The sequence below is a fragment of the Carlito syrichta genome, unplaced genomic scaffold (assembly GCF_000164805.1).
Source record: "Carlito syrichta isolate Samal-C Ts95f unplaced genomic scaffold, Tarsius_syrichta-2.0.1 Scaffold302281, whole genome shotgun sequence".
Classification (NCBI taxonomy): domain Eukaryota; kingdom Metazoa; phylum Chordata; class Mammalia; order Primates; family Tarsiidae; genus Carlito; species Carlito syrichta.
In genome coordinates, this window is record NW_007246377.1 from 22,520 (window position 1) to 35,147 (window position 12,628).

The window sequence follows — 12,628 nt, forward strand, 5'->3', positions numbered from 1 at the left end:
CCCAGTTAATTTTTTTGATTTATTGTAGAGATGAGGTCTCGCCAAGTTGCCCAGGCAGGTCTCGAACCTGAGGGCTCAGACAATCCACTCACCTCAGCGTCCCAAAATGCAGGATTACAGGGTGAACCACCAAGTTCGGCTTATCTCTTTTATTCCTAGTCAACCTAGTGAGAGATTTGTCAAATTTGTCGATCTTTTCAAATAATTGATTTTTAGTTTCATTGACTTTTTAAATTGTTTTCCTAATCTCTATTTTATAAATTTTCACTCTTGTCATTATTATTTCTATCCATCTGTTTGTTTTGCTTTTGTTTGCCTAGCCCTTTTCATTGTTTTTGTGTGAAAGATGACATTGTTGATTAGATATTTTTCTTCTTTTATTAATGTTTACATTTATAAGTATAAATATCACTCTATGTATCACTTAGGCTACATCATATAAGTTTTGTTATCATATGTTTTTTGTCTTTGTCTCAAATTACTTTTCTAAATTTTTTTTGGTTCCTTCTTTTTTTTTTTTTTTCATTAATCAGTATTTTTTATTATGGTTTTGTGGGGTACAGTTAAGGATTAGGTGTACAATGACGTTTCATTCAGGCACCCTGTAAATAAGAAGTGTTTTCCCATGCCCCGACAGATATTTGCTACTGTTAATCCCATCCCCCTCCCCCCTTCTTTTAATCATTGATTATTTGAGAGAGTTATTTAATTTCCACATATTTGTAACTTTCCAAAATTTCCTGTTATTGATTTCTAATTTCATTCCACTGTGGTCAGAGAATATAGTTTGTATTATTTCAATCATTTATTTTTATTTACTTATATTTTATTTTTATTTTTAAATTTTTATCAGAGTCTCAGTCACCCAGGCCAGAATGCAGCTGCATGCTCATGGTTACCACAGCCTCAACCTGCTGGGCTCAGGTGATCCTTCCACCTCAGCCTTCCATGTAGCTGGAACCACAGGTGTGTGCCACCACACCTTGCTAATTTTTCTTGATTTATTGTACAGACAAGGTCTTGCCAAGTTGCCCAGTCTAGTCTCAACCCCCTGGGCTCAAGCAATCCTGTTGCTTCCACCTCCCAAACTGATGACATTCCAGGCATGGGCCACTGCACCTGGCCAATCATTTTTTTTTTTTTTTAATTGAATGAGACCTGTTCTATGGCCTAGAATGGTCTATACTAAAGAGCATTCTACGTACACTTGAGAAAAATATGTATTCTGCTGTTTGGGGGTAAAATGTTTTGAGAAGTCTGTTAGTTTTAGTTGGATTATGGTGTTGTTCCAGCTTTTGCAAAGCTTAAGGTCAGTTGGAGATGAGAGCTCAGGACCTTTCCAGGTATATCTTAAGCATATAAATATCTTAAGCATATATATATATATATATATATATATATATATATATATATATATATCACAATTCTGGTTGTTGTCATTCTAGATTCGCACAAATATTGAAGCCTTTAAAATTCTCTATAGACATTCTCTTGCATTTCCTTTAAAGATTGTTCGTTAGTCTATAATTATACTATTGATGATAGTGGTAGCAGAATTGGTGAAGAGGCTGGCAACAGCCTTTTGATGACCTTGTCATAGACATCAGCATCTACATTCTCACAACAATTAAATAGAAACTATCCATAATACATAACAGCAAGAAAGGAACTCAACACATCATAACTGAGGAATAGTTCAGAGGAACACATATATTCAAAATAATCTAAATGGATTTAAGGAAAATAAAGGGTTTTGGCAAAATAGATAAAGGCAGAGCCATGGGAATCCTGTTTCGTGTGTGTATGTGTGTTTCTGTGTGTCTGTACGTGTGCTTTTTATGTTTGGTATTTGTTTATGTGCTTCTATGTGTACCAGTCTGATGTGACTTAGGAAGCAAGCTTTATTTCTAATCCTAAAAATAACAATGTTGGCTAACACTTATTCAGCATTAACTTTTTTCCAGGCACTATTATGCATATTTACATGTATTATATTACATAATCATAATCCTTTTATACAAAGGTATAATTTTGTCAATACTATTTTGAAGAGGAGCAATCTGAGGTAAAAAGAGGCTAAATATCTCATCTAGCATTATATGTTTAGTGCATGTTAAAATCAAGATTTTAATATGGACAATACAATTCCAGAGGCTATACTGTCAACCCCTACAATGTTTTGCCTTTTAGAAATGTAAATACTACAAAAGAATATCATTTTATTTAACTTAATTGTGACAGAAAATTTCATATAAGAGATTATATCCTTTGTTTAGAGCTATACCTTATACTATAGTTGTAAATTGACAAAACTAAACATTATTATATCAACTTTCTGCTCAAATTTCTACACTGGCTTATTTCACACAGAGAAAAAGATGAAGTGGATAAACTACAAGGTTACTAGCTATTGGCCCTCTGTTTTCTCTCTGAAACTCTGAAACTCACAGGCTCTAAGTTTATCTCTGCCTAGAAACTCTTCCTCCCAATTTTCAACACAAACAACTTCCTTAGCTTCTGTAAGCCCTTGTGATAGCTCACGTTTTCGTGAGGCAAATGCTGATCATTCTATTTAATGCTACAACTTTTACTGCAATCCTCCTTCTGTACTTCCAATCCCACTCATCTGCCCAAGATTTCCCACAGCAATTACCACTTGCTATCTTGTATAATATACAAGTATTTATTTATTTATTTAAACTTTTTAAAACTTTTAAATACAACATATTTATTATATTAATTATTTATTGTCTATCTCTGTTGCCAGAAAATCAGATCTACAAAGTCAGGAATCTGTCTTGCACCACAGTGTAGGTGCCTTATTTCTTTGTAGAAATAAATAATGAATGTAATTTATTTATCATTTATTTATTTATTTATTGAGTTGGAGTCTCACTCTGTCACCCAGACTGGAGTGCAGTGGCCACTCCCTGCGAATGTAATTTTTTAAAGTGAAAGAAACATGAACACCAATGTCTCTAGCCTATTGGAAGTAGCATATTTCCTCAAGTCTATCCTTAATTTTTATACTTTGGCCTTTGCACATGCTACATTATCTATCTAGAATTTTTTTTTCCCTTTCCACTTAAAACCCTGGGCTTTCTACTAAAATGACTCTTTCTAAACAATTCCCTTAGAAGTGTTTAACGTTTTCATCCCATGAGTCCACATGAAATGTGGTGATTCAAACATTATTTACAGTGCCTAAGATCATGTGTTTTAATTATCTTTTTCATATTGTATCTAGCCACAGACACCACCATTCCCTAACCTATAATATTTATTTCTCTGTGTGTATTCAGCCTGTAGCACAGAGATTGACATGTATTTAAGTCTTCAGTTAATAAAGCAAATGATGCTTATTTCCTGCGGTCTATGCCAAAACCTCTAAAGACTTAAAAAAGGCTTATGTTCTTAAGAATTTTAAAAATGCAATAGACTGATCTTTGCAACTGGCTGATGATATGTATGTCAAAGTAAAAACCAAAGGCTTGAATTTTCTTCACAAAAAGCATTTCTAAGTAACAGACAGTAAATTTTTTTAGAATCGGTCTCATATTTGTTGATTGTTGCAAATGTGTGTATGTACACAGGCTGGAGGGAAGAGCACAGAACTAGGTTGAGGGCTAATGCTAAACACCACTGAATTTCTAATACACTTCAAAGATGACCCTTCCATTAAAAGATGTGTGGTATGCCTCACATACATTTGTCTCTCTAGAGGGTGTAAACCACACAAATTAACACCATCCACATTTTAGCAAAAGCAATTTAAGAAGAGCAGCATAATCAATTTTTCATCATGTTTGCTTTTGGCACAATTAACAGTATATGCAGAAGAGTGGATTAGGACAGATTTTAAAGAATTTTTCAAAAAAAAGTTTTCTAGGAGTATGAAGTATAAAATACATAATATGTGTACTTGGAGTAATCACAATTTTTCACTTTTCCCATATGACTCCAAAATAGCCCTTTCTTAATTCAGTCATCTACAATGAGAAAATAGTACAGTATTTTATCAATGATAAAATACCAGTAGAACGTAAGTACTTCATTTTTCAATTTAGTCCTAGAGAATGCTTTCTGAGTAAATATGGGGAGAACTATCACTATGCAAATTAAGTTTATTTAAAAAAAAACCCTTTAAATTATTGTTTTAAATTTGTTTACACATAAAAGCAACAACTATGTCCAATAATATTTTTTTTTAAATTAAAAGTGTTTCCTTTGAGTTGAGAACATTTGTGTCTACATGATTCCAGAATGATAAAAGACAGTATAAGATGTTAGCAGATACAAACCAACAAGGATGGAATAGAGGATGCCTGGTCTATCTGATGGTGGTTGAATGTTTCGGTCCTGGTCAATGGCTTGGATCGGTGGGGTAACAATAATGGGGTTCAGTTCTTCCTGGAAAAAAATTTAGAGAGCTTAATTCAGCTGCATTACTAATAGTTTATGAAAAATCGACAGATATTTTGAAGATATTTTCGTTTGGATAGCTGGATAATATCTGAGCAAATAAGCAAACTCAAATTTAAAGATTTATAGTCTGACACCTTACACTACCCAATTTTGAATCCTAAGAGGAGGCAAAGTAACATCAAAGTAAAAGTGAAAAGGCTTAGCGATTATGTACATGGAATTTATGTCAGTAAATGTTCCTAAAAAGAAAGTAAGCAAGAAAGATAAAAATACCTTTTTAATCTTCCCTAGATGATTTAATGAAAAGAAATACAAAATTATTAAATAGTTTACAAAGTAAAGTTTTTCTCTTTGCTTTAGACAAGATTGGCAAGAATATTGATATTATTTTTCTATTAAATTATTTTTAAAGCTTCATATAAATTAGTTATATTACAATATAAACTTTTTAAAAGTGGATGATTTAAGTGGATCCATAACATTAAAAATTTCATACAATTAAAGCAGATTATGCAGTTATGTACATTTATTTTTAACTGATTTGCAAAAATATTCTATTTAAGATTGTAACATTTATTTATAGCAGTGTTTTTCAGTGTGATGTCCAGTGGTATTTTGTTGTGCCATCAGGACTGGTACACTTGTTTCTGTAAAGTACACAAAAATAAATGGGTTTAGATTTGACAGTCATCTGGTTTATGTTATAGCTTCTCAACTCTGCGATTATATCAAGAAAGCCCAAATGAGCATGGTTATATGCAATAAAACTTTATTTACAAAACAGGTGGTGAGTGACCTATAGTGTAATAACGCGTTATCATAATAGGTATGCTGAAACAAACAAACAAAGACAACCACAGAAACAATAGTAGGTATGCTGAAAAAAAAGTTTATCTACACCAATAAGTTTGGAAAACATGATATTAAATAAAGTTTTGGAAAACCAATTGAGAGTGCTGCTGGTCTGATTCAGAAACTTAAGTTTTGTAATTTGCACACATTTCTAAGATGAAGACATTATTTGCACACTTTCTAGAAACACCTATTAACATCTCTTTGAATTAATGCCCTTAGCATATAGTCATGAAACACTGTTTTTGCCACCCCTATGCCAAATATTTAAGTGGTAATTCCAAAGGGAAATAGACTGTCTCAATATTGTATAAGTTTATATTCTAACAAATACTGCAATGTTCTTTTACATATTTCTTCTCAGTTAGCAAAATAGTGAAATATGTCATGTACTCTTACACACAACCAGTGGTTTCATTTCTCAGCAGAAACAGAGCAATGGTGTGCTAAAAAAAATAAAAGAGCAAGCCGGGCTCAGTGACTCAGTCTGTAATCCTGCACCTTTGGGAGGCTGAGGTGAGTGGATTGCCTGAGCCCAAGGGTTCGAGAACCGCCTCGGCAGCGAGACCTCATCTCTACAATAAATCAAAAAATCAGCCGGGCATGGTAGCGCATGCCTGTAATTCCGGCAACTTGGAAGGCTGAGGTGGAAGGATCGCTGGAGCCCAGCAGGTCGAGGCTGCGGTGGCCAGGAGAGGCCACTGCACTCTAGTCTGGGTGACAGAGTGAGATTCCAACTCAAAAAAAAAAAAAAAAAGAGCAATTATATTTTTTTTGTATTGAAATTGTAATGACAAATTATAATTATTGACCAATAATTTAGACACCATATACATCTAGGGTTTCTCTTGGGTTTATTATTACTAATAGCTTTCAGTGCTCTAAATGTTTTCAATATTTTCCAGAGATAGGAACAGCTTACTAATATTTTATTATTTCCTTTAAATGTGGATTCAGAAACATGAAATTTTCAAATCAATGTCAAAATTATGCCATTAAATCCTGTTGATTATTGTTTCTCTCACACAACACTCCCACTGAACTTTCCTCCCACTTCCTCTGTGTCTCACACAAATACATAGACTCAAACAGACACACACACACCACACACACACACACACACACACACACACACACACACACACACACACACACACGCCCTTTCCAATAATCAGTTTACTTTGTATGCAATACCTGCATTTCTCCCTTAACTGAAAAATCTGAGGCTCTTCAAATGTGTATGTTTGAACAGGAGTCAAGCTGACCAGTTCTTTCAAACATCTCTCAAAGGAATCTGATTGTATCAATCAATATCAGTTATTTAGGCTCCTTTATTCTGGTTCAAATATTTAAACCTGTGGTAGCATTTCCAAAAGTGTGACTCTACTTAGATCCCACTAAGGAATCTTAAACAATCTCTGGCTTCTAGAAGTAAGTTAATTCCTTAGCTAGAATTAAAACAACAACATCAACAACAAAAAGAATCTGAGCTTTTCTGTCAGAGTGCTAAATGTGAACAAATCATAACATTTGATAATATACTACTAAATCAACAACACATAAACAGTTTTAGTTTTGGCAGTTAGTCATGTAGTTTAAAATTCTCCTCCTATAATATCTAGAGTTGTTGAAATGAGCAATGGAATTTTAATTATGTTACTTAGTTATATAAACAGTATAAAAACTAAAAATAACACATTAAGCAAAACCAAAAGGGAAGAAGTGTTAATTAAATTCCTCGTCTTCCATAGCTGCTTGTTAATAAATATCATATAGCAAGAACTGAAGATAAGTGAGTGTACTATTTATAATTATATTAATAATCAAAAAAATTAAAAATAGAAATAAAAAATATGAGTATCCTAGGATACTGTGTATGGAAGTGCAAGTGGATAGGATAAAAGTTATTCAGTGCTGTGTGACTATGCCATTACCATAAGCTGTACTTCTTAAACAAGCTAGCATGATAGTGAACTACTCTCGAATACACTTTTGTAGTATCCACTACAAAAAAAAAAAACTTCATCTTTAGCTGCCGCTGGAACTTTCATAGCTCTTGAGAAAAGGCAATCAATTCAGAGATTTGTTTCTTTTGAAGAACAGATTCTCTTCAAGTAGGTAGTAATTACTATTGCTTTTTTTCTCTCCTGCCCTCCTTGTTTCTCTTAGCTTCTTATTTTACTCTCTAGATTATAGAGGAAGTACGGTGTGTGTTGAAAACATTAGAAATCCAGCCATAGCTCAAATATGTTTTGATATTCTTTATGGAAAAATGACAAAACATTCTCTATCTTGGTATAATTGCTATAATTACCTTTTCTACAAAAACTTTATTGGTTTCTGGGCAGAAAATATTTTATTTGTGTTTGTAACCCTCAACATAGTGCCTCAGATTTCAACAGATTTTTTGTAATAAAGCTGAATTCCTAGACACATAAAAAGCCACATAAACACTGGGAGACTCTTGTAATCTCTCTTTGAAGAAAAACTACCATCTTTTCTGTCTCATTTGTCTTTGAGAAGAAGCCATGTCTTCTGTTTCTGTTCCAGTTGCTCAGTGTGCATAAACAGTGAATAGGAGAACAAATTTGCATCTCATCACTGTTTGAAACTTCAGCGCTACATTCCCTGACTTAGTACTAAAGACATATACCTAAAATGAATTAGGTCCATACAAAGAGATCGTAAATATAATCATAGAAGCTACTATGCAGTAACAAAAGCTTGTCTTCTTTAAAAATACTGTGTGATTCTTTGATTATAAATCTCAACATTATTCCATTATAAACACATGATTTATATTCATTAGCTCTTCTGGACAGGTATATTCTCTTATGAGCTGACCTAAGACAAGGTTTTTTTGCACAGCTATTGTATTCTTCTGAGAAAATAACAGTTGGCAATTAAAGTTTTGATGTGGGTGAAGTCTAGTTATTTCTTTTACAACCTAACCACCAGATTGAAAATGTTAGTTCAGTTCAAATTCTCTTATATGTACATAATAAATACAAATTTATTAGCAAGCAATCACAAAAGAAAGATTAAGAAACTTTTTCTGTACGTTTCAGAAAATCTCATCTCTATTCTTTTAGCTATTCAAACAATTAATTCGTTAAAAAAAAAGTACATTCAAAGGAAACATTGAGATTTCAGAGACTGGATACTTTCACCATTTCAGCTGTTACTAGGCAAACAGGAGTCATGATCCAAAGAACTGTAAGATTCAACCTATTATAACATCTCAATTTCAGAGGGTGTATAACTCATTTTATTCATATTGTTTCATGCATGGATAGAGAGCATTTAAAATAATTTTAACCAAAATTTATTTCTTAAATATTTTTCATTTCGCCAATGCAAAACAATATCTGTCAATTATATGTCAATGGATCAGAGCATTTTAAAAATAAAAACTCATATTTGATATTTAACATACTGATTTTTAAAGCCTTTGGCCTTGGTTGAGATACAGATAACAGGAGCACAGTTAAAATGACAAATAGTTTCAATTATCATTTGACTGATGTCTTCAACTGAGAGACATGATACATAATAGTACACAAAACTTGCTGAAGTATTTTAAATTAAACCAAGACATCATAATGATCTCTAAAACATTATAACAATCCTTAATAAAGGATACCTTCTAATACAACCCTGGAAGTATAAACTTAACTCATACTACCGCATAGTTCACTGGCATAACAGTCAAATTTGGATGTTATTTTAAAACCTATAAGTCTAAAATTTCAGTGTTTAAAATGTCTACTCTTCTATTTATATAATACTAGACTCATCATTGCTCAGATCTTTACTCTATACCTTAATCAAATAATAATGTAACATTTTTGAAAAGAGGATAGTTATATGAAAATAGTGAAAATGTTATATGTATTCCAGCACTAATAGTTTGTTTGAAATTTTATCACCCACATAATTGAATACCTAGGTCACTGAATTTATTATTTAATTATTTTTATTACTTTCATGTGTTCTTTACATTTAAGTTGACATTTCTCTTTTCCTTTTTCATTTATTTTTATTTATTTTTTATTTTAAAGATAAAGGAACAATTCATGGTTGAGTATACAAATGTTAATTATGCAGGTACCCATGTTGATGAGGTTTGCTTCTCCCTTCCCTGGCAGTTTCTCTCAACTGACAATCCCAACCCCTCCCCTGGCAGTTCCCCTTCTTATAGTATTTTGATAATTGTTCAAGGTCTGCTTGTGAGTGAGAACATATGGTACTCTGTTCTTTGTTTCTGTAATAGATTACTGATTATGATAGACTCTAAATCCATACAAGTTGCTGTGAGTCCACATGTTTGTTCTTCTTTACAGCTGCGTAAGATTCCATTGTGTATATGTAACAGATTCTTTTGTATCCATTCCAGCTTCAACGGGCAGCATGGTTGGTTCCAAGTTTTTGCTATTGTGAATAGAGCTGTAACAAACATGTATTTGCAGGTATATTTTTGTAGAATGATTTGAGTTCCTCTGGGTATATTCCCAATAGGGGGATTTGCAGGGTCATATGGAAGATCAATTTCTCATTCTTTCAGAAATTGCCACACTGTCTTCCAAAGAGGTCGTACTAGTTTGCATTCCCACCAGCAGTGTAGAAGCATTCCTTTTTCTTTGCTTCTTCACCAGCATCTGTTGTTGCTTGTTTTATTAATGATGTCCATTCATACGGGGGTTAGGTGGTGTCTCAATGTGGTTTGGATTTGCATTTCTCTGATGATGAGTGAGGCTGAGTACTTTTTCATGTGTCTGTTGAATGCCCATGTATCTTCTTTTGAGAAGTGACTATTCATGTCTTTTGCCCACTTTTTAATGGGGCTGTTTGTTTTATTCTTCTCTGTACATTTAAGTTACTTGTAGATCCTAGATGTTAGGTCTTTGTCATATATATAGTCAACAAATATTTTTTCCCATTCTTCAGGCTGTCTCCCTGCTCTCTTGATGGTTTCTTTTGCTTTGCAGAACCTCATCAGTTTGATGAGGTCCCACTTGTCTATCTTATTTCTTATGCTTTGGACACTTAGGGTTTTGATCAGGAAAAGATTGTCAATTCAATATCCATGATGGTGTCTCCTGCATTTTCTAAGATTCTTATAGTTTGTTTTATGTTTAGGTCTTTGATCCATTTAGAGTTAATTTTTGTGTATGGTGATAGGTAGAAGGACCATGTTTCACTTTTCTGCACGTTATCAGCCAGTTTTCCCAGCACCATTTACTGAATAGGTTCTCTTCTCTCCAGTGGTTCTTGTTGTAGGCTTTGTCAAATATGAGTTGGTTGAGAAATTGAGGCTTTGCATCCAGAATGTCTATCCTGTTCCATTGGTCTATATTCCTGTTCTTGTACTAATACCAGGCAGGTAAAGACTGGAAGTGCAATACCTCCTGCTTTGTTTTTTTTTGCTAAGGATTGTTTTGGCTATTTGTGGTCATTTATGTTTTCTTAAGAATTTCTGTATTATTATTTTCAGACCTGAGAAGAAAGGTATTGATAATTTAATGTGTATTACATTAATCTGTAGTTGACTTTGGTAAGATGGACATCCTAACAATATTGATTCTTCCTATCCATGAGCATGGGATGTTTTTCCATTTGTTTGTTTCTTCCTGGTTTTCTTTGAGAGCGTTTCATAATTTTCATTGTAAAGGTCTTTCACTTCTCTGGTTAGGAAGATGCCAAGAATTTCATTTTGTGTGTGTGTGTGTGTGTGTGTGTGTGTGTGTGTGTGTGTGTGTGTGCGTGTGTGTGGCTATTGTGAATGGGACTTTACTTTTCATTTGGCTCTCTGCCTGCTTGTTTTGGTGTTTAAGAATGCAACTGTCTTTTGCACATTTATTTTGTACCCCGAGCTTTGTCAAATTTCTTTAGCAGTGCAAGCAGGTTTTTGACAGATTCTTTTGGATTTTTGAGGTGTAGGATCATATCATCAGAAAAGAGGGATAACTTGACTTCTTCTTTTCCTATTTTAATAACCCTGATTTCCTTCTCTTTTTTTATATCAATATTTTTTATTATGATGTTGTGGGGTACAGTTAAGGGTTAGGTATACATTTATGTTTCATTCAGGCACCCTGTTGATAAGAGGTGTTTCCCCGTCCCTAGACAGATATTTGCTACTGTTAATCCCATCTCTCCCCCCACCCACAGTTTCCCAGTACCGTCAGTCATTTTCTTATAGTATTACATTGGATATTCAAGGTCCATTATATGAGTGAGAACATGTGATACTCAGATCTTTGTTTCTGTAAGAGGTAACTCAGTATTATACACTCTAGTTCCATCCAGGTTGCTGCAAAAGTCATGATTTTGTTCTTTTTTATGGCTGCGTCGTATTCCATCGTGTATATGTACCACATTTTTTAAATCCAGTCTTCTTTTGATGGGCAGCATGGTTGCTTCCAGGTTCTTGCTATTGTGAACAATGCTGCGATAAACATACGTGTGCAGTTATCTTTTTTAAAGAGTGATTTGAGTTCTTCAGGATATATTCCCAGTAGGGGGATTGTGGGGTCATATGGGATGTTGATATTTAGAGCTTTTAGGAATCGCCACACTGCTTTCCACAGAGGTTGCACTAGTTTACACAACCACCAACAGTGTAGAAATGTTCCCTTTTCGCCACACCCTCTCAGCAGCTGTTATTTTTTGAGTTGTTGATAATTGCCATTCTGACTGGAGTTAGGTGGTATTTCAGCGTGGTTTTGATTTGCATCTCCCTGATGATTAGTGAGGTTGAACATTTCTTCATGTGTCTGTTGGTTGCTCAGATATCTTCCTTTGTGAAGTGTCTGTTCATATCTTTTGCCCATTTTATAATAGGGTTGTTTGTGGGTTTTTTTTTTTTTTCAGCACATTTTAGTTCCTTGTAGATCCAGGATGTTAAGCCTTTGTCAGACCTGGTGTTGGCAAATACTTTTTCCCAGTCTGTAGGCTATCTCTCTGCTCTCTTGATGGTTTCTTTGGCTTTGCAGAAGCTTGTCATTTTAATAAGGTCCCACTTGTCTATCTTCTCTCTTATGACCTGTGGGTTTGGGTTTTGTTCAGGAATTGGATGCCAGTTCCGATTTCCATGAGGGTATGCCCTTCATTTTCTAAGGTTCTTATGGTTTGAGGTTTTACATGTAGGTCTCTGATCCATTTGGAGTTAACCTTTGTGCATGGGGATAGATAGGGGTCCTGTTTCAATCTTCTACATGAGGTCAGCCAGGTTTCCCAGCACCATTTACTGAATAGGTTCTCCTCTCCCAAGTGGTAGGTGGTGGAGGCTTTGTCAAAGATGAGTTGGTTGAGAAATTGAGGTTTTGCTTCTGGAATCTCAATTCTATTC

At 34.0% G+C, this 12,628-nt stretch overlaps 1 protein-coding gene across 1 annotated transcript in view; it reads right to left on the reverse strand.

Moving 5' to 3' along the window:
- Positions 1-12,628, reverse strand: part of LOC103258548 (protocadherin-15-like) — a gene marked incomplete at its 3' end in the record, with an annotated part of 169,198 nt that overhangs the window by 13,086 nt on the left and 143,484 nt on the right. Inside the window, exon 7 of the mRNA XM_021711428.1 lies at positions 4,302-4,410. Coding sequence (XP_021567103.1) covers positions 4,302-4,410 — 109 coding nt within the window. The remainder of the gene's footprint in view (positions 1-4,301; positions 4,411-12,628) is intronic.